The 25848-nt window shown below is 39.0% G+C and overlaps 2 protein-coding genes and 1 non-coding gene across 5 annotated transcripts in view; 2 read left to right on the top strand and 1 right to left on the bottom strand.

Moving 5' to 3' along the window:
- MPP4 (MAGUK p55 scaffold protein 4) overlaps positions 1–4473 on the top strand; it is a 40002-nt gene extending 35529 nt beyond the window's left edge. Inside the window, exons 22-24 of the mRNA XM_013062345.2 lie at positions 224–332; positions 1486–1620; positions 3916–4473. Of these exons, the coding sequence (XP_012917799.2) occupies positions 224–332; positions 1486–1620; positions 3916–4107 (436 nt within the window). The 3' untranslated portion in view covers positions 4108–4473. The remainder of the gene's footprint in view (positions 1–223; positions 333–1485; positions 1621–3915) is intronic.
- Positions 2838–2939, bottom strand: LOC123391713. The gene has a single exon (XR_006606407.1). It is a non-coding gene; the product is annotated as a U6 spliceosomal RNA (small nuclear RNA).
- A 1467-nt stretch (positions 4474–5940) lies between the features above and the next one.
- On the top strand, positions 5941–24450 carry TMEM237 (transmembrane protein 237). Of its 3 annotated transcripts, none has more exons than XM_045078572.1 (13): positions 5941–6117; positions 8105–8136; positions 8748–8758; positions 9791–9847; positions 10771–10911; positions 14427–14541; positions 15284–15441; positions 17313–17436; positions 17731–17922; positions 20045–20118; positions 20791–20884; positions 21720–21841; positions 23822–24450. In XM_045078572.1, the coding sequence occupies exons 1-13, from the start codon at positions 6079–6081 to the stop codon at positions 23887–23889; spliced, it is 1227 nt and encodes a 408-aa protein (XP_044934507.1). In that variant the 5' UTR covers positions 5941–6078; the 3' UTR covers positions 23890–24450. The 3 variants fall into 3 exon arrangements, 2 of the variants coding, with proteins under 2 accessions (XP_044934507.1, XP_004764227.2); XM_004764170.3 differs by lacking the exon at positions 5941–6117 and adding an exon at positions 6764–6879; XR_006606347.1 differs by lacking the exon at positions 20791–20884.
- The last annotated feature ends 1398 nt before the right edge of the window (positions 24451–25848 follow it).

Raw genomic sequence — 25848 nt, 5'->3', positions numbered from 1 at the left:
GTACACTAACTCATTGGGTTTGGAGTGGGAGCAGAATTGAATTGCAAATTTTAGAGACTTGGAGAAAGAGTTAAGCCCTAGATCTCCTAATATTTTTTTCTCCTGTTGATTTTCCACTCATTCTTCTTGTGCTAGCAAAGTCCACATATTTATATCCTATGTTACTACTAGTAATATTTTACTGGTAGAGAGAGTTCTTATTTTCCTTGTGGCACTCTTGCAGGATGCTTGAGCATGGTGAGTACAAAGGCCATTTGTATGGCACCAGTGTGGACGCTGTTCAAACAGTCCTTGATGAGGGAAAGATCTGTGTCATGGACTTAGAGCCCCAGGTAGGTCTGTGGTGGAGCGTTACCCATCTGCCCAAGGTAGTGAATGAAGGTCATGCGTTTTGTGCACATACTGTAGATTGAGGTTGAGACATTTTATTCTGTTAGTCTTTTAGGGATAAGACCACTTACCATATCTAAGGGCTAGCATCATACGTGAGGGAACATTTTGCCAATATCTTGTCTTTAGTTAGGAAAGAAGTCTTGCTTCTCACATACCAAAAGAAAACTGAGCTGGTGGCTATAAAAAAGTTGGAATCCTGCTTTGACCTTGATCGCAAAGGCATCAAGGACATTGGTAGGGGGAAAAAGATGTTGCCTGACACCAGGAGGGGAGGTTCCTGTGTGGTTGCGCCTACGGCTACCTCTGTGAGACCATATGTGGGATGGGGCAGATGCGAGCATGTTAAGACAAAGAGTACACAATGGGGGCGCCTGGGTGGCTCAGTGGGTTAAAGCCTCTGCCTTTGGCTCAGGTCATGATCTCAGAGTCCTGGGATGGAGCCTCCCATCGCATCAGGCTTTCTGCTCAGTGGGGAGCCTGCTTCTCTCTGCCTGCCTGCCTCTCTACCTACTTGTGATCTCTGTCTGTCAAATAAATAAATAAAATCTTTAAAAAAAAAAAAAAGAGTACATAATGTGTAGGCTCCATTTTCTTGATCCTTCTATTTTGGGTTTTTTGTACTCATTTAAAAATATACCACATGCGCTAAAGAGAATAAGGGGACCAGACAGTTGTTCTTCCTTGGGTCAAGGCTGGTGGTCAGTGTGAAGGTATCGGTAGTATCCAATATAACATAATAGCACGAGGAAAGGGAAGTGAGAGTGAAACAGAACTGATCCACCTTTAGAGTTTGTCTTTGTCTTTGTGCCATGAAATTATGTATAGAATCCTATTCTCAGATTTCATTAGGGTGTCATGACTAGTAAGAGGAAGAGCCAGTTTAAACTTAATTTTGATTCTAGAACCCGCTCTCTTAATTATTAAAATGTTTATTTTTAGAGTTGAGGACTTGGGGGCAAAGGAGAATAAATAAAAATAAATTAGCTAAAAATAATTGCTGATTTCTGTTCTTAGAAATTTTGAGAACATTTGTGTTGACTCTAAGAACTTAAGACTTCTATTTTTAAATGTGCACTTAATTTTTCTGTGTAGGGTATTCAGTTAGCTCGAACCCAAGAACTGAAGCCCTATGTCATATTTATAAAGCCATCTAGTATGAGCCGTATGAAGCAATCTCGAAAAAATGCCAAGATCATTACAGACTACTTTGTGGACATGAAGTTCAAGGTAAGATACAGAAGAAATAGATGAATATACATTTTTTTCCTAGTAAAAACTCACCATATTGTTTCTACAACATCCCTATATTAAGGCATGTGATTTTTGTTTCTAATTAAAAATGCCCTTATGATTTACCCTTTTTACTGGACATGATTTGTAGATATTAAATAAAGTTTAATAAATGCTATGATGCTGCTCTTATTTTTTTCTTTTTTCTTATTTAGCTTAAAAAAAAAAAAAAACTCCCACCACAGTTTGCAAAACCACATGGAAATTGGGTGTGCATAAGATTGACATTAATGTTTCATTATTCAGTGTATGAAAAAGTTAGAGAATTTACTTTAAAGAATGAAGGGGGAGCCTGGGTGGCTGAGTCGGTTAAGTGTCTATGTTCAACTCAGGTCATGATTTAGGTCCTGGGATGGAGCCCCCACCCCATTGCCTGCTGAGCAGGGAATCTGCTTCTCCCTGTCCCTCTGCTCCTCTCCCTTGCCCCTCTCCCTGCTCGTGCATACTCTCTCTCAAATAAATAAATAAACAAATAAATAAATAAAATCTTTAAAAAAATTCTGTAGTGAATATATCTTATCTGTAATAATAGGGATCTATATAAAATGTATTTCTAAATGCAAACGTATTAATTATGGAAATTATATAGGGCCTAAGACAGGTGGGATTAATCAGTGAATTCTTCCTAGAATAGGTAATTTTTTCCATTTTTTAAAAAATTAAATCCATCCTAACTATTTTAAAACATCATAAACATTCAGCAAGATGTATAAATATTACATGTAGCAGCTCAATGAATTTTTATGTGTGCCTGAAGCCAGATAACCATCACTTAGATCAAGATACTACATTCACTTATTTTGTGTGTGTGTGTGTGCGTGCGTGTGTGTATGTTAAAAAACACATAAAACATAAAACTTACCCATCCTAACCATTCTTTATTAAAAAGATTTTCATTTATTTATTTGACAGAGAGAGAGAACACAAGCAGGGGGAGTGGGAGAAGCAGGCTTCCCACTGAGCAGGGATCCTGATGTGGGGCTTGATCCCAGAACCCTGGGATCATGACTGGAACCAAAGGCAGACACTTATCACCTGAGCCACCTACGCTCCCCCCATCCTAACCATTTTTAACTGTACAATTCAGTAGTGTTAAGTATGTTTACATTGTGAAACAGATCTCTAGAACTTTCTCATCTTATAAAACTGAAATTAAACATATGGAATGCATCACAAATTTGCCTGTCTTCCTTGCATAGGGACCATGTTAATCTGCATTGTTTCCAATTTAATACATGTGCTGCTGAAGTGAGCAAGAGGTATATTTATATAATCCCTTGTTATTAATGCTATCTTCATACTTCTTGTGATTATTCTATGAAAGTCTGATTCTTTAGTTTTCATTTCAGACAGTGGAGTCCATGGATATATTCTCTGAATTTTATGGGCATTTACAATTGTGTTCTCATTTTTATGGTGATCTAAACAAATTAACAAAATTGTTTCTGGGTCACAAGCATGGTCATCTGATAAAGGAGTACTGTCACAACATTTCAGTGCTTGCATTTGTATATGTGTTTATGATTGTACAGGCAACAAGTTGTACTATTTTAATTGTTGTGGACAAATAAGAAAATAACAGCAATGAGATTAATGCATAGTGCCAAATGAAGGTCAGCTGACCTTCACTAAATGAGCATTTCATAATAGTGGAAATAGACAATATTAAAGGTGAATTAGGTCATGTCATCATGAAGCAAAGGACATTAGGGTATATCTAATTCAATAGAACCATATCATACCATATTCGTGCTGAAAGTGGCAAAATAATGTCATTCTTACCAGTATTTAATTTCAGGAACTGTTATTTTACCTTATAAAAGTCCATCTTTGAAATTTATGTATAGGTTATAAATTCAACTGATAGTTTTTTTTCCTTTTCCTTTTTCTTTCTCTTTCTTTCCTTTCTTTTTTTGTTTTGTTTTGTTTTATACAGTTTGAAAGCTTCGAGTGTTTAGATAATAGAATAAGATAATTTAAGTCCAAATGGGAAGTTGAAGGGCTTGTTCTGGCTACCATTTCTTTGTTTTGCAAAACCTTGACCAGGGAAACATTAAGTAAGGCCAAAAATAGAAAACATAAATTTTGAGGTTTAGAATATAAGACATTTATTTGACCTACGTATTTTTATCAATAGCTTCACAACTGAACGTCACAGCAAAACAAATTGTGTATCATTTCTATTTATCTCATTAAGTCTGTGCTATCCATATTTTTCTACCTGTCATAAAGGATGAAGATCTACAAGAGATGGAGGATTTAGCCCAAAAAATGGAAGCACAGTTTGGCCAATTTTTTGATCACGTGATTGTGAATGACAACTTGCAAGATGCATGTGCCCAGTTGGTGTCTGCCATTCAGAAGGCTCAGGAGGAGCCTCAGTGGGTACCGGCAACATGGATTTCCTCGGATACTGAGTCTTAAGGAAGGCCTCCTGCTTAATGCTGGAGTTTTAACAATAGTCCTCTACTACAGAGCTCTGGAGTAACAGCTGCAATCTGAAACAGTAGGATTTGCCCCATTATAGCATATGCAGATGTAAACGTGGTGCAATTTATTAATTAATCTTATTTGAAAAAAAACTGCATTGTATACATATAGAGTTACCTTCTTGGCTTTCAGGAAAAAAATGTTTTCCTTTTCCTCATATGTAGCAATGATAAGAATACAAACAATGTTAAGCCACTGAGTATGAAAACCTTTTATAGATTTTGTATGGTCTTTGTACAATTCAGATAAGAGAGCTTCCCTAAATAAAATAAGTAGTACTTAATTCCAGAAACTGTATTTAACCTCATGAAATTTCTGTTTTATGAAAATGGCTTTTCCAAAAAGTGCCTACTTGACTGACTCGGTAAGAAAAAAGAGTTAATGTACACATTTCACATCTAACATGAAAATTTATAGAAATGGCACTGCCGTCATCATTTATACATCAGTTCTACAAGGAAAAATTTATTCTTCTGATCAGAGTTGTAACAATCATTAATTTGCCTAAAAGCCAATATCCACATCATGCCTAAATTAGGAAAGGGCAATTGACTTTAGTCCTAGAGACTCATATCTGAGAAAAGCACAAGATGAGAATGTTATTCCAGGAAGTCTTTTTTTTCTTTCCTAGGTCTTGAGACTTCCAGTCAATCTTGCTGCCCCTGTATCTGTCTTCTGCATCATTTTCTAATGTTCCCCATACCCACAGCATCCCTCTACCCCTCCAATCTCTTTCTTAACTATAAAACAAACTAAGTGCATACTTCAAAATATTTTTTTATTTTTTGCTTAAAGTGATTATCTTAAAAAAAATTAAACCCAACCCCCCAAACCCAATCAAAGAAAATTAAGTCACTTTTAATAATACATGAACTTGTTGTTTTAATACAACAACTATGTTGTTTTGAGAAAAAGCTTTTCCAAGCTTGATTACAGAGATGGTGGATAAGCAATTGGCGAAATTTTGAGAACTGCCCGTATCAACACACAGACAGGCAGACACACACACAACTGGAAGAAATCTGTTATTTGTCCGTGTCCATATATACCCATCCTGAAATATTGGGCTTGGGGGGGTGGTGGGCGTCTCTAGCACCCTACAAAGGCTGTGCATGAGTTGTGTCTTTCCACAATGTCAGCTTTATTCATTCATAAAGCAGGTTTACAGAATTCTAACAGGTGTAGGATTCCATATTGAATGACATTTCACTACCCGTTTAACTTGGCTTCACATACGCCACATAAGAAATACAAAGTCACACAATAAACGAGATACAGGGTAAGGAGTTAAAGAACCAAACGCCAAGTCAGTCAGTGAGTGCCTAGTTGGAGGAAGACTCAGTCTGGCAGGCGTCAGCTGGGTGCTTACTGCTTATTATGTTCACGCAGTGGAAGGGTCTTTTGTTGAGATTAGACGGCAGAATGCTGTCGGGCATAGAAGAGTCAGCGTCTGGAGAATCTGACAGTTTGCTCCACTTTTAAAGGAGTTTAATTGATCTTTAGCCTTCCAGACCTTCTGGTTCTAGTGATTATCAGCTCCTGGTTCGGTTCTTGCAGGCATTCCTGGCCTTGCTGACCATCCGTTCTTGGTACCAGCGGCAAGCTTGGACTTTAGCGGTACCTCGTCTCTCCCCGCCCTCGGCGGCCTCCCGGATTCATTACGTCACCGCTGGAAAAGAGCGATTCCACGAAGCTTCCGCCGGGCTCACCCGGCGCCTCCTAACGCTGACGCCTCGGAGGGCGGGGCTTGGCCCGGCGGAGGCCGGCGGAGCGCGGGACCCGGAGCTGCCGCCGAACCAGACGCGGGCACGTCCCCGCCGCTCGCAGCTCCCGGAGGCGGGGGCGCGGGGAGCCAGGCTCGGGGCGCCGGCGGTTGCACCGACAGAGGCCGGCGGGGAGAGCGCCATGAGGGCGGACTCGGGGCTTCGGCTGGAGGCCCTCCCGGTGAGCGGTGAGGGGCGCTGCGGCCACGGGAAGTGGCGGAGGCGGAGGGTGCTGCCCTGACGCCTCAGTTGCCCCCGGGGCGGGCCCGGTGCGCAGGGCTGGGGGTCGCCGAGGGAGAGCCCCGCTCGTGGTGTCTGCGCGTCCGCCCCCTCGGTGCTCACAGGCTTGCACCCCAGCGGGCGCTTCCAGTTCGTTCCGAGGCCAGGACGCGGGCGTGAAGTTGCCGGGGGCCTGAGGTCCGTGTTGCTATGACGACGCCTCTCCTGGTCGCCTGCCCCGCCCTGGCGTGTCCCGGGACAGCCAGCGAGGCCTGCCCTGCGGACTCCTGCCGTGGGCGTTTAGCCACCCGGGACAGACCGCAGTTTCCGAGTGGAGGCTTTTCATCATGGTCTTTTCCCGCCTCCCTCGAACCCATCACTGCGACCACTGGGGAAACCATGGGTAGAACCGTGGTTGCTCCCCGACGCCCCCCGGAATCTCTCTTCCCGGGCATGTCAGCCCCGACTCCCACGTCCCCTTTCCCGCAGAGCTAGACCGCACAGGCGCGACCGGCTCCCGCAGCAGGCGCTCACCCGCCTCTCGCAGGGAAGGGGCGGAGCGTCGCCGCCCCCCGCGCCGCGCAGTCCGATGTCGCACGGCGCCTGCGCCCGGCCGGCCCGGCGGTAGCCCGCGGAGGGGGGTGCGGGCTGTGCGCTCCTCGCGCGTGGCGGCCGGCGGCTGCGGGGAAGCCCGGCTTTAGACAGAATGGGAAAGAAGCAGGTGGTAAGCGAGCCTTAGTTAGAGCTGAATTATTAGGATTTGGGGTTCAGGTGAGCCGTCCGACTTTTGAGGGCTCAAAGGTTGTCCTTGTGGCTGGGTGACACGTTTTTGCGGGACTTTTGAAATGGTTAAGTGTCGCGTGGACTGAATCCTTGGAGAGAACGCGATCCGGGGCATCTCTGCCGTAGTTCTTTTTAGGACTGTAGTTCTTTTCCAGTTGTAATTTTAACGACCGGATAGTGTTAAGACAGCCTGCTTTGTCCTGACCTCGTAGCATTGGTATTCATCCACCGAACGAACGGATTGCTAAACGGGTCGCTCGTAGACCGAACTAAGAGTGTCTGCAGTGGAACCCTTTGGAGTCCGTGTCCTCTGCAAGCAGCGTGAGACACTTGGAACATTACACGGATTTTCAAGGCATTTCTGCTAGTATTTTATTTTGAAAGATTTCAGAATGCTTCTCAACTGTAATCTCTCTGAACTGCAAACACAAATTTTCATGTAGGGTGTATGTGTTTTTTTAAATTCTCTGCCCTAAAACGCATTCCTTATGCTGTATTCACATTGAGGTTTTTGTTTTTGTTTTTGTTTTTGTTTTTTTTAGTCTGTTACTGTGTGGGTTAAAAACCTCCATTGGCTTCTTATTGAATTAAAACAAAATCTGGAATCTTCCCCTTTTGTCTTCAAGAGCCTAATTTATCTGGCCCTATCTATGCCTACCGTTAGTAACTGTGCCACAGCCTTGCTGGCCTTTTATCTGAAACCTTTTATCTCTCCCGAAAGACTTTGTATTTGCTCCCCTTTGTCTCCTTTCTTCTCCTTTCTTATTCAGGCCTCGGGTCAAGTATCTCTGAGAGACTTTCCCTAAACTGAAGAAGCACTCCACATCCCCGTGTGTGTGTGTGTGTCTGTGTGTGTGTGTGTGTGTGTGTGTCCTCTAATACTTAATCAGTACGACGGAAGTACCATAAAAGCAGGGATTTCTTTATTTTGTCCATTAAGGGATCTGTAGTCCTTTGAACAGAGCCTGGCCTCTGGATAGAAAGGAGTGTAGGAAGGAAGGAATTTTATATGAAATTTAGAAATGCTAAGACAAGTTTAGAATTGCCCATCTGATTCTCCTAAGTACTTCCTAGGTTTCATTTGATGAACAGGGTTAGCAAAAGATTTGATGTAATGAAGTAAAGATGTTTTGAGACTTTTACTTATAATTTTCTTCTCCCCGTAGCGTCCTCCACGAGCCCTTCCACCTGTGCCAAGGTAAAAATAAGTTACAGTAATTTTATTATTGAGTTTTAAAAATGCACAATGAATAAAGTGCAAAAATTGACTAGTATCATTGCAAAATTATAATAATTCAGAAAAGACTTCTTGAAAAGTCTTCCTAAAGGTTTAAAGGTAAAAAAAAAATCCTTGAATATTAGGATAATGGTTGTAATTAAATGTTTTGTTTCAAAGCCTGAATGTCAACATAGTAAGATAATGGATCCATTTTGAATGTTTTAATGTCTTGTTTATCAGACTTTTGATCCTCTTTTGTTTGCTAGAATAGTTTCCTCAGAGCTTAAGCTGATTTTAGTCAGTGACAAAATAAGAATTCTTAATCTGCTTAATCCACTTTATGAATAGACAGTAGGAAATATGTATATGTAAGTTCAGAAAATATTAGGATTATTTTGTTATTTTGTTAGCTTTATGAGCTTTTTACTTATAAAGAACAAGCTAGTTTATAAACTAGCTGTGTGAAACCTTATTTTATTTTAAATTTATAATGACATCAATTAAATCAGTCTGACATTAAAATAGATTTCTAATTAAAAGTTTCTTTTTTTTGTCTTTTCCTAATTAAATTGGGTCGGTGGCTTATAAAGTGCTAATCAAGGTGAGTTAGTTCACTCTTAATGTAAAACTTTTAAAATTTGGAGTTAAAAAATTAATTTTTTTCCGTAATGTTTTTCTTAAAGTTGAATCTGAATGGTATAATTTATAATATTGCAATATTCTTTTATCAAAATAATCTCTTATGACTCCCTTTTTTTTAAATACGGGTTGATATATAACACTAGTTGTATGATTGATATTTGGCTCATTCTTGAATTGAGTCACCTAGAACATAACCACTGGCTAATTTATAGTTCTGTAATAGAGACAACATTTTCTTTTGTCTCATTTAATCAAGATGGACTGGGTTATGCTATATTAGCCTCAAAATCTCCAACTTAATATCATACAAGGTTATTTCTGGTTAATGCAGAGTTCGCTGTGGCAGCAATCCAGGGCAACTGTCTTTGACCACTCTTCACTAATGCTGTAATGATTCAGGCTGCTTTCATTCTGCGCTTCTGCCATCTTATCATGCTTCAGCAAAGGAAGAAAAATCTGGCTCTTTCAATGTTTTGGCAGATTGGCTTCTGCTCACAGTATATGGCCCAAACCAGTCACAGGCCTCTGCAGGAAGTGTAGGGGATCAGATGAGTATTTTGTGAGCCCACTTTTCTGATATTAGAAATGTCACAGTTTCTAATATTATTGACCAACATTGAGGTACTGGCACCTTGCTTTAGGCTTTCTTTGACTTTGTCAATTTCTTCTTCTTCTTCTTCTTTTTTTTTTTTTTTTTTTTTTTTGAGTAGGCTCCACACCCAACATGGGGCTTGAACCCTGGACTCTGAGATCAAGAGTCACTTGCTCTACCAACTAGGCCAGCCAGGCACCCCCTGAATTTGTCATTTTCTTATCTTCTTCCCCTAATGCGTAGGCTGGACCTAGGGAAGAGAGACCTGAAGACCTAAAGTTGGCTGGACCTCGGGAAGAGAGGGCAGGGTCTTCCCTACTAAAAGTTCCTTTTGACTGTTTTCTGCATCGAATTTTAGGCAGACTTTTCTGTTGTTGTTGTTTTTTTTCTGTTTTATAGGTGATATTCCACTTAGTCGTCCTAAGAAAAAGAAGCCCAAAACAAAGAACACACCAGGTAAGATGTTGCTCTTTTTTGTGTGGGATCAGAAGTCTTTCCAGGACTTCAGGAATGACAGATATCACAGATCAGGGAGAAGCAAGGCCCTAGCAGTCCCAAGTAATTGCTCTGTTGAGGATAGAATCAAGGTCAGTTTAAAGTAATGGGATTCCTAGTGCTGGTGAGGACTAAGGTTGTGGACAGCTTGAAGAGTGTCTAGAAGCATTCATGGAATAAAGGATTGTGCCACTTAAACTCTTACTTCTATACCATTCGTGGACTCTTTGGTCTTTAATCCCTAGACAACATAAATTGTCTTAGGCTATGATTGGTTCCAGACCTTTGAATGGGATACTGCACACAAGGTCCTTGGATCCCTCATTTTAGTCAGAGCATTTCTTCATTAGAGCAAGAGTCTGAAGGCAGGGCCATATCATCCAGGTGTTGGAGGTTCTGTATTGAGTAGGTTCTGTGAACTTCTTTTTGTCTTTGTTAATCCACTGGTAATCCTGGATGTTTTATCGGTGACTTAAACGTAGCATGTTCTAAATCATTACCTTCAGCAGTATATCAGTTTTTACCTCTCATAGATTTCGGTTAATGGGATTCCCCACTCTCCTGGTCACTCAGGCTTGAAGCCTCAGTTCTAACTGGTCCTTTCACTCTACCTGCTGCCTCTCACAAGTCTTAAGATGTGAAAATACCAGGATTTGTATGTAGTGATATAGTAAAAAGAAACTTTGATGATTGATTTGATGTAGCAAGTACTGAATTTATTATAACTTGTGATACGAGTGTGGGTTAAGACAGTTCTTATAGGCAAAGAGTTAACAAAGTTGTCATCACTTAGGAAGCATTCCAGTTCTCTTCTTTTCATCTTTTTGAGACTCAGTGATCTCTGCTCAAATTGTCCTGTGTTTTCCCACTCTGCTTTTCTGTAGGTAGTGCTTCTTTGGAAGGCCTTGTTCAGACTGCTGTTCACAGGCCATCTGAGGGCGGTGAGCCGCCGACTAAAGAATCCACAGAGCATCCAGAAGAAGCTCCTGTTCAGAGGAGACAGAAGAGGACAAGGCTACCTCTTGGTATGTGAAGAAACCAAGGTTAGGTTGTAATAGTAGCTGTGATTTTGGGGGTAGGATTAAAAACGTCTATGTTCCCATTTTTCTCCACCCACATCCCTTTTTTTTTTCTTTATTAAAATTTTTACTATTAGAGTAATTCCAGTAGCTTAAGACAAGAACACTGTAGGCGGTCTCTTTCGGTCATATGTCCATATATTGTCAGGGAAGGGATACAAATTCAGGATTAAAAGAGAAAGTTCAGAACTTGGTGTGTATAAAAATGTAGTATATGATAAAAATGGACATTTCAGATTAGCAGAGTAAGGATAGATTCGGTATTAACAATAATACAATGAAAGAAGAGTCATCATTTATTGAGTCTTACATTGTCCCAGGCACTACTCACAAGGTAAACAAAATACCATCAATTGGCAATGGTTTTTTCAGCATATAAAATTCAAAAGTGATAGGTAAGTGTTGATGCGAAAGAAGTGCATTCGTATACTGCTGATAGGAGCATAAATTGGTCTGAACTTTTAGAAATAGAAGTAATGACAATAGCTACCATAATTAAAGGATGTTGACTGCAACTTTATTTATAAGAGTAGAAACTGGTAATAACCAATAATAGCTAACAAAGTGATACTGGCTAAGTAAGTCAGATCTATTGAATAGAGACCAAGCACCTATTAAAAGGATTGTTTTTTGTTTTGTTTTTGTTTTAAATATATATATTGATTTGAGAGAGGGTGAGAGCTAGAGAGAGCACACACAGAGGGAGAGGGAGAGAGATAAGCAGGCTCCCTGCCGGGCCTTGATCCCAGGCCCCCAGGATCATGACCTGAACCAAAGGCAGACGCTTAACCAACGGAGCCACCCAGGCGTCCCCTGTTAAAAGGATTAAGGTGAAATAGTAACGTAGAAAACCATAAGTAATGTACTGTTGAGTCATCATCCACATATAATAGTATATATCAATGGATCTTTTTTCTTTTTAAGGATCCTATTTTTATAAAATATGTTATATTAATTTCCTAGGTGCCATAAGAAATTATCATTAACAGAGTAACTTAAAACAACAGAAATTTACTGTCTGACAGGAAAGAAGTCGGACATCAGGGTGTCTGCAGGGCCACTCTCCCTCTGAAGCCTCTAGGAAAGAATCCGTCTTCGCCTCTTCTAGCTTCTGGTGCTTGTTGGCAATCCTTGCTGTTCTTTGGCTTGTGGCAGTTTAACCCCATTTTGTACCTCTGTCTTCACGTCTTTCCGTGTGCTTCTGTGTCCATATCTTGCTCTTGTTTTTTTTAAGATTTATTTATTTGAGGGAGAGAATGCATATGCACATGCAGGGGGAGGGGCAGAGAGAGAAGGAGAGAGAGTCTTCATGTTGAGTGTGGAGCCTGATGCAGGGCTCGATCTTGTGATGTGAGATCACCACCTGAGCCAAAACCAAGAGTCAGCTGCTTAACCAACTGTGCCACCCGGGTGCCCCCATATTTTGCTCTTCTTGTAAGGATAGGAGTCATTGGATTTCAGGCCCATACTTATCCACCATGATCTCACCCTAAATTAATTATAGCTTCAGAGACCTTATTTCCGAATGAAGTCTCATTCGCAGGGACTGTGGGTTAGGACTTGAACGTACCTGTCAGGGGGGACACAATTCTACCCACAACACGTGTATATGCATCCATATATATAGTAAAAACAATGGAAGGATATAGCAAAGTGTTGACAGCGTTAGATTTTTTGGAAGGAAGAATTAGGGATGATTTTTTTTTTAAAAGATTTATTTATTTGACAGGGAGCACAAGTAGGGGCAGCAACAGTGTGAGGGGGAGATGCAGTCTCCCCGCTAAGCAGGGAGCTTGTTGCGGGGCTCTGTCCCAGGACCCTGGAATCATGTGAGCCGAAGGCAGACACTTAACTGACTGAGCCACTCAGGTGCCCCTAGGGATGATTTTTATTGTCTTCCTTTCTTCATTTATAGTTTATTAATTTTTCATACATTGAGCATTATGACTTATATGGTAATTAGAATAAAGACAGTGGGTTTCATTTGAGTAAAATAAAGGGACGGAATAAAGATTGGGAGATTAGCTCTTTCCTACTAACATCAGTCCCTGATGAATGATTTGTTACAAAATAATTTCCTTGACCAGTTACTTAGTCTTTTGGAAAATAGTGAGTCCTGATTGGATGAAAGTATTACAGGAAGAGAGGGCAGAAACTGGAAAGTCCATAGGATGGAGCTCAGTTTTTAGAGGCAAGATGAAGTGGGATCCTCCAGTGCCTGGGCAGAAGAGAGGAAAAAGAGAGAAACGATGCTCAGATAGTTTTGGTTTATTTCATTACTGGCAGTAAATAGTTGAATTAAAACTACCGTCTTAGTTAATTCAGTGAGGGTACCAATGTGAAAATCAAGATGGCTACCAGTACCTAGTTTCACAATTTATGAAAAATGTATTTACAGAAAAGAGTTGACCATTTTTAGAAAATTCAGGACCCAACAAAATTCTGGGCCAAAGAGCACCTGTCATGGTCATTCCAGAATGCACCCACCTTTGCAGGTAGAGATTTATAGGTTTCTGTGTTTTTGATTTTACTTTGTTTTGTAGCTTCTATTGTATTTCCAATTTTAGCTGTAAGTGTTTTATTAAAATAGAATTTTGGGGCTTTGAGGACATTCCAGGAAGCCATTGCCAGTATTTTCAGATGGGATGAATTAGCTAGCATCTGAGGAGTCTCCATTGACTTACTTAAACTTGATACCCTGTGCTCAGGAAGGAGTGAACATAGCAGGCCTGAAACTGCTCTCATTAGAAAGGCCTGCCTCTTTACTGGCTTCTGGAACTTGGCTGGTAAATAGTTCCTACACTGATATAAAACTTCCCTAAATTATAAGGGCGATTTACTGTGCATTTGTGTACACAATATGATTTATGCTGAACACCTGCTTTGCTTCTGGGAGTCTGGAATTTTGGTATGTGTAAGGCAGGGGGTGCTTCTGTGTTTAGGTGCCACTAAAAGCCTTGGGTGCCGAGTTCGTAATGAGCTTCCCTGGTAGAGAAAGTCACACATGTCAGCTTGTTGCTGGAGAAATTAGCCCATCCTGTGTGACTCCATTAACGGACTCTTGGAAGCTTATACCTGGTTCCTTCTGGACTTGGCTCTATATGCCTTTTCCTTTTGCTGATTTTGCTTTATGTCATTTCCCTCTAATAACTGTAACTGACTGTAAGGACTTGTGAGTATAATGACTTCTGAATCCCATGAGTCCTTTGGGTGAACTACAGGTAATCTGGGGTCTCTCCTAGTGCTCTGGGTGTTGGATTATTTAATTTTTTCTATATTTTTTGGCATTACAATTTCAATTTTTTTGGTGTTTAGAGGTATAAAATTATAAAAATCAGTAAAGTGGTGAAAAAATTGGGGCCTCATTAAAATTTTTAAAGTTACCTTGTCATAAAAGTTTTATATATTACTTTTCTTTTTGCATGATAGACATTTGAAAATTTAATCTACTTTATTTTCAGAATTGGAGACTTCCTTAACCCAAAAGAAGACTTCGTCTTTATTAAGAAATGAAAATGGTATTGATGTGGAGCCGGCTGAAGAGACAGTTATTCAAAAACCTCGAAGGAAGACAAAGTAAGAATTTAGTTGTTCTTCTAAATATTCTTCAGGGATACTGTGCTACTTAATTCAGAGGTACCTTTTGATTAAGTCTTATTAAACACTTTAAGATATGTGGGATTACAAAAATATCAGTTAAACCAACTAATGATAAATTTGAGGAGAGTAAGCAACCAAAGAAGTAAGATACTATATTTAATTAAGGACCCTAGGAGCTCTCTCTAAAAACGAGGAACATCAAGAGAAAATATTACATAAGTAGCAAAAATTAAATGTGCAAGATACTGAAATTTGAAGGTAATATTAATAAAGTAGGCTATTGTGATATAGTTTCTGATATTAATAGAATTCAGGTTATGATTATTTCAGCAATAAATAAAAGTGTGTATTTTAGTACGGAAAATTAAGTTGTGGATAAAATAGAATGGCATAGTTTAAAAAAGTACACTGGGAATTATATAACACTATGGTTTGTCTTTAGAAATAACCCTGTATATTGTGATCATTATTTATATAGAATCCTACCATTTTAAGTTTAAAAAGAACCTTATAAGTCTAATTCAGTCACTTCATTTTCCAGATGAGAAAACTGAGGCCCACATAAATGTATGTGACTTACTGCACATAACAGTTAAGAACAGATCCATTTAAGTAAAAACCAAATTTCTCAACTCCCAATCCAAGGCTCTTATACAGGTATGTGGGTCTGTAAAAATTCAACAGTAATCTGTTTTTCTTACATTCTTCCTGATGACAGGAAAACCCAGCCAGCAGAATTACAGTATGCCAATGAGCTAGGTGTTGAAGAAGAAGACATAATTACTGACGAGCGAAGTGGCCCAGAACAACAGTCCGTATTCACTGCACCCACTGGAGTTAGCCAGCCTGTAGGCAAAGTGTTTGTGGAAAAAAGCCGTAAGTCATTCCAGTTTTGGAGCATGAGCTTTCTGGGATTTACACAAGGGTATCCTTTGATTTAGGAATTATATTTCTGGAGATCGGAATTAGGGATAAAATAAAAATATGGACAAAAATTTATACACAAAGCTGATCGTCATATTCTTGAGAGTGAAAACTGTAAATAACATAAATATAAAATAGAAGGCGTATGATTTCAGTCAGATATGGTATATTTATAGAATAAAATCCGCACCATTAAAATAATGTTTAGGGAGAATTTTTCATTTCGTAGGAAGATTTAATGAAAAACACACACATATGTAGTTTGATCTCAACTACAGAAAAATGTATAGGACCAAAGACTAGAAGGAAATGTGCCAAAAATTTAATGCTGGTTATTTCTGGGTTATAGGATTGTGGGTGATTTAGAAAATCCACCCCCAATCCCCACTTAATCCATTCCCTTATTCTTGTACTTTATCCGTTTTTCACAATTAGTGGTGGTGGTGGTGGTGGGGCAAGTAATGATACAAATTTTATAACTAAAAATAAATGAGAGAAGATACATATTATTAAATAAGAATTACAACCTTATAGCTCCAGATTCTTTTGGAAGGTAGTTCTGACATTATATAGTGTGCATGGATTATAAGACTGCATTTTCAGTGTTTAAGAAAAACATACATAAAGCATGATTACAACTATATGTATCCCATGGATATACTATGAGTATGCTGCCTAAAGAACTCAATGAGCCATAAACATTAGTTCTAAAAATTTACAATTTCGATTTCATCTCTACCATTTTAGAATTTCTGCTCTGTAAGATGTCATCTAAGGGATCTTCAAGTTCTTAGCCAATGAGAAACTTCTGATCCCGGGAGGCTGCCTTCGCCAGGGTCTCACAGTTTGTTAGTGCGGAACTGGGACTTGAGTGGAGGTTTCATGGCTTCTGGTCACGTGCTTTGACTAGTATATGGTGTTGCTATTTAGTTTACTTCTGTTTTTAAGCCATATCACTCAATCCTCATTTTTAAGCAAGATCTATTTTTTTTATAGTCTGATTACTAAGCAGCATCATTCAGTCCTCATTTTTACTCCTGTTTGCCTCAGCTCAGCAACTTCCCTACTGGGATAACTGACCACATAAAAGACACCTGTTGTCTGCCCAGAAGTTGTCTTTTCTTAGGGAAAATAAGGTGTTAAACCTCTTTCATCCTCCCAAATACTTGACAGCCAGATTTGGCAAAGGTAATTGAAATGGAACCTTCCCTCCTTCCTGAGGTCCATTGGTAGATCTGCAAGAAGGAGCCTGGTGACCAGTACAAGGGGAAAGCTCTGTGCACATGGGGCGGCTGTGCTGGCACTCGGACTGATACCTGTCACAACAGTCTTCTCAAGTTTGTGAAACAACCTTTTCTTCTCTGTCATCACAGAATGCCATGCCGCACACACTGGCATCTTTTCCTAAGAAATTTAAAGGTTTTCAGAGATCGACTTATCTTTGTCATGTTGACATTTAAACTTTAATAAACTTCCAAAGTCTCAAAATCAGACTTCTGTAGATTATGTCATGTTAAAGATTTCCAGACTTTGTTCTGAGTGGGAAGTTCCTTACTGTATTTCATTAAATATAATTGATTTCTTAAACTGTTACTTTAACATCTGTTTTGGGATGAGAGGAAAGTATATGGACTTTATTTTGCCTAAAGATAAAAAGATAGCATAAGAAAAGAGCCTTCTCCAATTGGTACGGGATCAGGGAGAATTTTTAGATAGAAAACAGCAAAATCTCAGTCCCAGGGTTCTAACGGTGTGAAATAAGATAAAAACAGGGCCAGGGTTGTCTCTTGCTAGTTGTTAATAATTGTGTAATGTGTACTTAGGGCGATTCCAGGCTGCTGATCGTTCAGAGTTGATAAAGACCACAGAAAATATAGAGGTGTCGATGGACATGAAGCTTTCCTGGACAACCAGAGATGTCGCACTCTCGGTCCACCGGGCCTTCAGGTGGCTGCTTTTGTTGGACTTAAAACAAATGTGCTCTCCTTTTTAAACTTTTAAGGTGTTGATTTCCCAATATTGTTTTTAAAAAACGGACAACTTAAAATAGTCAATATGTATATTTTTAAACACATTTAATTGTAGTTAAATCTTCTGCCTGTCAGTGTCATACTAAGAAAAGGCTCGTTTTTACTTTTTTGAAATGTTGAGTTTTATTCTTATATTTGAAGAGATTTAAAAAATATTTTAGCTTTTTACTTTAGTAATACATTTTTAATAATTAAACCCTTTTCCACTTAGGATGATTGGTCTCTTCTCTCACGGCTTCTTGGCTGGCTGTGCTGTGTGGAACATTGTTTTCATATATGTTCTAGCAGGAGATCAGCTTTCTAACCTCTCCAACCTTCTGCAACACTACAAGTCCTTAGCATATCCATTCCAGAGTCTTCTCTACTTGCTTTTAGCTCTAAGTACAGTTTCAACTTTTGACAGGTAAGACTATTGTGACTGTACATCCCTCTAACTTTTCTTCAGGTGGAAATGTTGAGCAAAATATGTCCCGATTATGACAGTCTTCAGAATAGAATTATAATATGTTAATATTATTTTGACTTTATTTTAAAACCAGTCTGTTTCTGATTGTTGAGGGCAAAGGGGGTTGGAATACTCAGAAAGCATCCTTAAAATCTAAACCCATTCCAGCATCAACTCTAAGTCTAAAATTTCATCCAAATTTAATCAATGAAAATAGCCCCAAATATCTTCTAAATCATCTGAATCAGGTATGGGTGAGACTGTCGGTATTGAATGAGTTGTTGTTTTTAAAGATTTTATTTATTTACGTGACAGATCACAAGCAGGCAGAGAGAGAGAGAGGAGGAAGCAGGCTCCTCGCCAAGCAGAGCCCAATGCGGGGCTCGATCCCAGGACCGCGGGATCATGACCTGAGCTGAAGGCAGAGGCCCAACCCACTAAGCCACCCAGGTGCCCCTTGAATGAGTTTTCTAGGGCTTCTGTAATGAAGTACGGTTGGCCCTTGAACATCACATGGGTTAGGTGTGCCAACCTCCTGCAAGTCAAAAATTCATATATAACTTTTGACTCCCTCAGAACTTAATAGCCTACTGTTGACCAGTAGCCTTACTAATAGCATAAATAGTCAATTACCACGTATTTTTTGTACTATATGTGTTATATACTCTATTCTTCTAAAAAGATAAGCCAGGGGGGGTGCCTGGGTGGCTCAGTTGTTGAAGCGGCTGGCTCTTGATTTCAGCTCAGGTTATGATCTCAGGATTCTGGGATCGAGCTCCACATTGGGCTCAAGGATTCTCTTTCCCCCTCTGCCCCTTGTCACACTGGTGTGCACACAGTGCCTGCACGCTTGCTCTCTCTCAAATAAATAAATCTTTAAAAAAAATTAAAAAGTAAGCCTGAAAAAAACAAAAATTATTAAGAAAATCATGAGAAATACCTTTACAGTACTGTGCTATATTTATTGAAAAAAATCTGCATACAAGTAGACCTGTGCAGTTCAAACCTGTGTGGTTTAAGGGCCAACTGACTCCAAACTGGGTGGCTGAAAGCAACAGGAATTTATTCTCAGTCTGGAGGCTAGAAGTCTGAAATTAAGGTGTTGGCCAGGTTGGTTCCTTTCTGGAGGGCTGGTGCGAGAGTCTCTTCCAGGCCTTTGCTGAACTCCAGGTTGCTGGCGATCCTTGGATTTCCTTGGCTTGTGGGTGCATCACTTCAGCCTCTTCGTTGTCATACGGTGGTCTTCCCTATGTGTCTCTTCTTCTGAGGACACCAGTTGTATTGAATTAGGGCCTTCAAATGACCTCATCTGAACTCAGTACATCTGTAGAGACCCTATTTCCAAGTAAGGGGTTAGAAGTTCAGCATGTCTTTGCAAACACAATTCAACCCATTAAGAAAAATAGCAACTTGTAGCTTGATGATACGGGTAATAGAGGTAGAATCTGAAGAAATTTTGCAGATCAAGTTTAATTTGTTTCTTTAGAGTGTCTCACTCCAAAACAATGTTGGCTTAATCTAGTTAAATGTTTTATGTGGCTTTTGTAAATAAGATGCTCTTTCATGTGTATTTAGTATAAACTGTAGTTACTTAAAGCTTAATAATAGACAATGTATGTGGCCTCTGCCTTTGGCTTAGGTCATGATCTCAGGGTGCTGAGATCGAGCTCTGCATCAGGCTCTCTGCTCCGCAGGGAGCCTGCTTCCCCTGCTCTCTGCCTACTTGTCATCTCTCTCTCTGTCAAATCCATAAATAAAATCTTTAAAAAAAAAATAGAGAAGGAAAAAACATAATTCAGGGAGTACAGTTTTGTTTGTTTGTTTGTTTTTAATTTATTTATTTGTCAGAGAGAAAGAGAGAGCAAGCACACGCAGAGTGGCAGGCAGAGACAGAGAGAGAAGCAGGCTCCCCGCTGAGCAAGGAGCCAGATGCGGGACTCGATCCCAGGATGCTGGGATCATGACCTGAGCCGAAGGCAGCCGCTTAACCAACAACTGAGCCACCCAGGTGTCCCCAGGGAGTACAGTTTTGTGAGAAGTTTACCAGTGCAATGTGACAAGAGGCATTTGTATTTTCTAGGATCGACTTTGCTAAAACATCAGTAGCGATCCGAAATTTCCTTGCCCTGGATCCAACAGCTTTAGCATCTTTCTGTGAGTAAATACTTTCATTTGATAATTGTGTAATACTTGAATTAACACTGTAATTTTGAACCAGGAAAAGTTTAATTTTACTTTTAGAATGATTTTATTTTATTACTACTTATAAACATTACATTCAGTGGAATTTCCAGTTAAAAAAACATGATAGACATAATTTTGATAGAATCATTTTTCTATAGAGGTTGATCTAGATAACCGTTAAAAGTTGAATTAAAAAAAAGTTGAATTTGTTCTATATTTCTTAATATTTTGGTTTTATATTTTCTGCTTGATATCAGACAGATTCAACTGACATGGCATTTCAGTAACAAATTCTATTTTGTATCTTTTTGATAATTTGGGATACATTTTGTTCTAAGTTAGGAGAATAGGAATAAAATTAGTTTTAAGACCTTGAGTAAGTCATTTAATTTCTTAAAATATCTTCTAGGTTCTTGTAATGTCTGATGATGAAATAGTGAGCATCTCAAAATACCCTTCTGTACCCATATTCTTTAAGGATAAGAGAAGGCTAGCTAACTTACTGAAATTGATCAGATGAATTTCTTTTGTCATCATCCTCCAAAGTATAGATTATTTTTGACCTTACAGTGATCTATAAATTCAAAATAAACTAGTTTGTTAAAAATACATTATTAGTAATTTCATTTGTCTTTTTCTCAGTGTACTTTACTGCTCTTATATTATCTCTGAGTCAGCAAATGACAAGTGACAGAATCCATCTTTACACACCTTCTTCTGTCAATGGTAGCCTCTGGTAAGATCCACAGTAGCATTAGCAATTGTTGATGGTAATAATAACAGCAACAATGGGAGTAATGGTACTATTCTTATCCTTCACTCTTTTTTACATTTCTCATTTATAAATAACATCGAAGGCCCTGTTTTTGTTTCCAAAATTACGGCAAGAAAATACCCATTACATTGGTTAATGGGTAACTATTTTTACTTACACCTGCATTTTTAACGAAATGTATTCTTTTTATAAAAATCTATTTGAGATTTATTAAGTTATGGTTATAAGATTAGTCATACATAATGAACTGGAGAAGCCTTCTACCCCCACTCCCAATCAGGGAGTCTAATATCCCCTAGGAGTGGGAGTAGATAGCTGGAACGGAGTCTGAAAACCAAGCAATGCTGGAAAGAGAGCAGTCTAGGGAGAGCCGCCCCCTGCAGATCAGTGGCCAGTCATGAAGCTCACAGGCAAGTTGAGAGTCCAGTTCACAAAACCCAGAGGGGCAGTGTTTTTTGATGGAGTGGCTAGGGGAATGAGTAGCATCACAGTAGTTGGAAGGAAAACTTAGAAAAATTGTTTGGCAATACTAAATTTTCACTTTTGTCAATGTATAAAGCAGATTTGTTTAGAGTTCAGTAATTTGAACCTTTGTTCCCATGGTTGTGTGTGTGTATGTGTGTATGTTTGTGTATAGTTATTTTATAGGGAAATTATATAGGATATATTTATTTCATGCTTTACTTGTTTTTTCTCTAAGCGAGGGCTGCTATTTTTTAAATTTCATTAAATAGTTATATTTAAATATATGAACCCAAATGTAGATATTTCTAATGAATATTTTCTATACCTTTAGGGCAGCAGGTGTTGAGGAACAGGTTCTCCAGCCGTGGATTGTGGTGAATCTGGTGGTGGCCCTTCTGGTTGGACTCTCTTGGCTTTTTTTGTCTTATAGACCAGGCATGGATCTTAGCGAAGGTATTAACGAAAAAATAGTGGGGCGCCTGGGTGGCTCAGTTGATTGAACATGTCTGACTCTTGATTTCAGCTTGGGTCGTGATCTCAGTGGTCAGGTCACGATCTTGGGGTTATTGCTCAGTGGGGAGTCAGTTTCTCTCCCTCTGTACTCCCCCCCACTCTCATGGGCACTTGCACCCTGTCTCTCTCAACTAAATCTTTCTAAAAATAAATAAATAAAAATAAATAATAGAGAATATCATGAAATCTGTTGATTTTTTAAATGTTCTTTTAATGGATATAGATTATGATAGTCTGATAACAAGATCATTTAAAATAAAATAACTAAGAGAAGTGACACTAAAGTAGGGAAACAATGCCAAGAGAAACAGAGTGTCTAGGAGGGCCGGAGCCTCAAAGTACTTACAGAAAGTGCGTCACCCATGTGCGTATTTATATTTCAGAGGTGTTTCTTTTCTTGGAACCCTTCGGGTATTTTGTAGAGTCTTTGCTCTTCATTTCTCCTCATTTCCTCCTGATCAAAGTATCTCTTAGTTTGCAATAAATCATGCTTCAACTGTGTAGCCTTTGTTAGACCCATATTCATTCTTACCTCCTCGTCTACTTGGCACAAATTCTTCACCCTTCATTGTCTAATGAAGCATTTAGTAATCCCAGCTTTAGTGTGCCCAGTGGAAGGGGGGATTTACTAATCCCTAGTCCCTGGCCTCCTTTTGGAACACCAGGAGGAGAGGAGTCGTCTGAGCGAACCGACAGTCCTTGAGCGCGCTGCTTTAGAACTCTTCGTGTTTCGGGTGTCTGTTTGTTTTCTTGGCAGATGTTCCACGGTTTCACCCTTGAGTCTCTGGTATTTTGTGGACTTTGGTTATGATTTTATTCTTGATTGGTTAAATATCTTGAGCCTTTCACTGCAGTTTGATCAACTAATTACAACCTCAGAAGTCTGAGAATTGAGAATCATCCCAGTATTTCCATTTGTAAAAATGAAGACAAAAGACATAATCTGGTGCTTTTTATTCATAATGTACCTTTTTGCATCAGAATTCTCATCTTCCTCCAGTGAATATTCTGTTGCTTTATTCCCTTAGGTTTATTTAAAGTATTTTTTTTAAAGGTCTCTTAGGCTTTACATATTTTGCTGTTTTTTGTTTTCACTTAGTAGCATCGTTTTTAGTCATTTGTAGAATTTTTCATCTAATATTTATGTCAAAGGACTTTCTTTTATTAAATTCCTTAGGTCTTCTTTTTCTCTATTTCTTAGTATTTTGGTAAATTACACTTGTATGCTAAGTAATAGTTTAAATGTAGAAATGTCAGCTAATAAACCATTCTATGCTGTGTTTGGGATTGAAGCTGGATCCAGCTGGGCTTGTGTGGTATTGAGCCTAAATCACAAAGCGCATGTTACTTACTAAATATTTCCAGAATCCTGCTGTCTTTTAGGTCCATATGAGTCATATAACATTTTATTTCCATGGAGATAAAAAGAGTAAATATAAATTGAGGATGATAACACTTTGCTTATTGGGTTGTTGTGGTGATTAAGTAGGGTAACACATTTAAGACATCCTGGCACACACCTCCTGTTAGTTCCACATGCTTGGTCTGTGTCCGACCCTGCATTGTATATTGCCGTGGGCACTACAGAGTTAGACCTTTCCGCTGTTTTGTGACCTGGCTTGTCTAAGTGACTTAAATTTTCTGGTAAGAGTTATTATCTTGTCTCCATTATATATATGTTTTATTTTTCAGTGGTTTACATTTAAAACTTGAGCATTTTTAAATGCAAACTTAATTTCTCATTCACTACCTTTTAAATCAGATTTCATTATCGTGAATTCTTATTTGTACTTGAGGGCTTTCTATTATATATATTAAATATGTCAATATTTTGAGAGACTGTTTAAAACTAAGCTGTAAAATTCTTTTTGAGTTACTGGGAAACCATTCTGAGTATGATCTGTTCATTTTCTCTCCCAGAGTTGATGTTCTCTTCTGATGTGGAAGAATATCCTGAAAATAATAAAGGACTCAAAGCCTCTTCGTAACGCCAGCTCACCTGCAGTGTAGTAATGGTCCAGTATTTAGAATTTTTCCTATTCTTGTTTTTAAGTGTATTTTTATAAGATATGTACAGGTATATTTGGAATTGATCTTTTGATTATATAGTACTGAAAATTTTCTCAATATTATGGAAAATGTTAAAACTTGAGTCTTCAACTCATAACCAAACATTAATCTCTCTAGCATTATTGTCTTAATGAGAAAGGAGGTAATGAGCTAGAAACCAGCAGGTGAGGTGTTTATTTCCTGTTTTCTCAAATTAGTTGCATATATAATCATTATCTTATAAAGCTCTACTACAGAAACGGCCATTACTTTAGTGTTACAAAATATACATCAGGTTTAAAAATAAAATGTAAGGACTAGGATAGAAGAGGGCAAGAGACCTTTATTTTTAATGTCTCCTTACTGAATAAATTAAATATGAAATTTATCTTTTTTCAGATTGGCTTGGTGGTTGTGGTTATGTATCATGTAATAAGCATAATGTAATTCAGCTTGAAAGATGGTTTACTTCATAACTAATAAAAAGAAAGTGTACCTTTTCTGTTTGAGAAGTTTCATATTGGGACTACACCAAAATAAAAAGCCTTTGCACAGCAAAGGAAACTATCAACAGAAGGAAGGGCAACTTACTGAATGGGAAAAGATATTTGCAAGTATTTGATATATTTGATAAGGGGTTAATATCCAAAATATATAAAGAACTTATACAACTCAACACTAATAAACAATTAATCCAATTTAAAAATGGGTAGAAGACCTGAGTAGATATTTTGCCAACGAAGGCATACACATGGCCAACAGACATGTGAAAAGCTGCTCAGCATCACTAATCATCAGGGACATGCAAATCAAAACCATAATGAGAAATCACCTTACACCTATCAGAATGGATAACAAGTGTTGGAGAGGATGTGGAGAAAAAGCAACCCTTGTGTACTGTTGGTGGGAATGCAAACTAGTGCAGCCACTGGAATACAGTGTGGAAGTTCCTAAAAAAATTAAAAATGGAGCTACCCTATGATCCAGTAATTCCACTGTTGGGTATTTGCCCAAAGAAAACAGAAGCACTGGGACGCCTGGGTGGCTCAGTTGGTTAAGCCGCTGCCTTCGGCTCAGGTCATGATCCCAGCGTCCTGGGATCGAGTCCCACATCGGGCTCCTTGCTCGGCAGGGAGCCTGCTTCTCCCGCTGCCTCTGCCTGACATTCTGTCTGCCTGTGCTCTCTCTCTCTCTCTCTGATAAATAAATAAAAAAAATCTTTAAAAAAAAAAAAAAAGAAAACAGAAGCACTAATTTGAAAAGATACATGCACCCCTATGTATATCGCAGCATTGCTTACAATAGCCAAGGTATGGAAAGAGTCCAAGTATCCAACCATAGGTGAACGGATAAAGAAGATGTGCCAAATACATACAACGGAACAGCACTCAGCCATTTAAAAAAGAATGAAATCTTAACATTTGCAACAACAGGGATGGACCTACAGGGTATTATGCTAAATTAAAAGAGTCAAAGAAAGATGATTACTCCATGATTTCACTCATGTGGAATTTAAGAAACAACAAAGACCAAACAACAACAACAAACCTGACTCATAAATACAGAGAACAAACGGGTGGTTTCCCGAGGGGAAGATGGGTGGGAGGATGGATGAAATCGATGAAGGGGATTAAGAGCTACAAACTTCCAGTTACAGAGTAAGTCACAGGGATAGAGCGTACAGCACAGGGAATACAGTCAACAAGGTCGTAAAAACGTTTGGTGGAGGAGGGGGCCACAAGTCAAGGGACGGGGGGGATCTGTAGAAGCTGAGAATAGTCCTTGGCTGACAGCAAGAAAATGGATGTGGGCTCAGTCCTATATCTTTAAGGAACTGAATTTTGCCAACATCCCACATGAGCAAAGAAACATCCCCTAGAACCTCCACAAAGAAATTC

Source organism: Mustela putorius, unplaced genomic scaffold (assembly GCF_011764305.1).
Source record: "Mustela putorius furo isolate JIRA1106 unplaced genomic scaffold, ASM1176430v1.1 tig00000275_pilon_pilon_pilon, whole genome shotgun sequence".
In the NCBI taxonomy this organism is placed as follows: domain Eukaryota; kingdom Metazoa; phylum Chordata; class Mammalia; order Carnivora; family Mustelidae; genus Mustela; species Mustela putorius.
Note: the sequence above shows the minus strand (reverse complement) of the source record. Positions and strands in the feature narration are given on the sequence as shown.

Bases quoted from the DNA above. Each gene is read 5' to 3' on its own strand.
- TMEM237 (XM_045078572.1), top strand. From the start codon at position 6,079: ATGAGGGCGGACTCGGGGCTTCGGCTGGAGGCCCTCCCG. The intron at 10,912-14,426 runs GTATGTGAAGAA...CTTTATTTTCAG, and splicing joins GAGGACAAGGCTACCTCTTG to AATTGGAGACTTCCTTAACC. The intron at 17,923-20,044 runs GTAAGACTATTG...TGTATTTTCTAG, and splicing joins ACAGTTTCAACTTTTGACAG to GATCGACTTTGCTAAAACAT.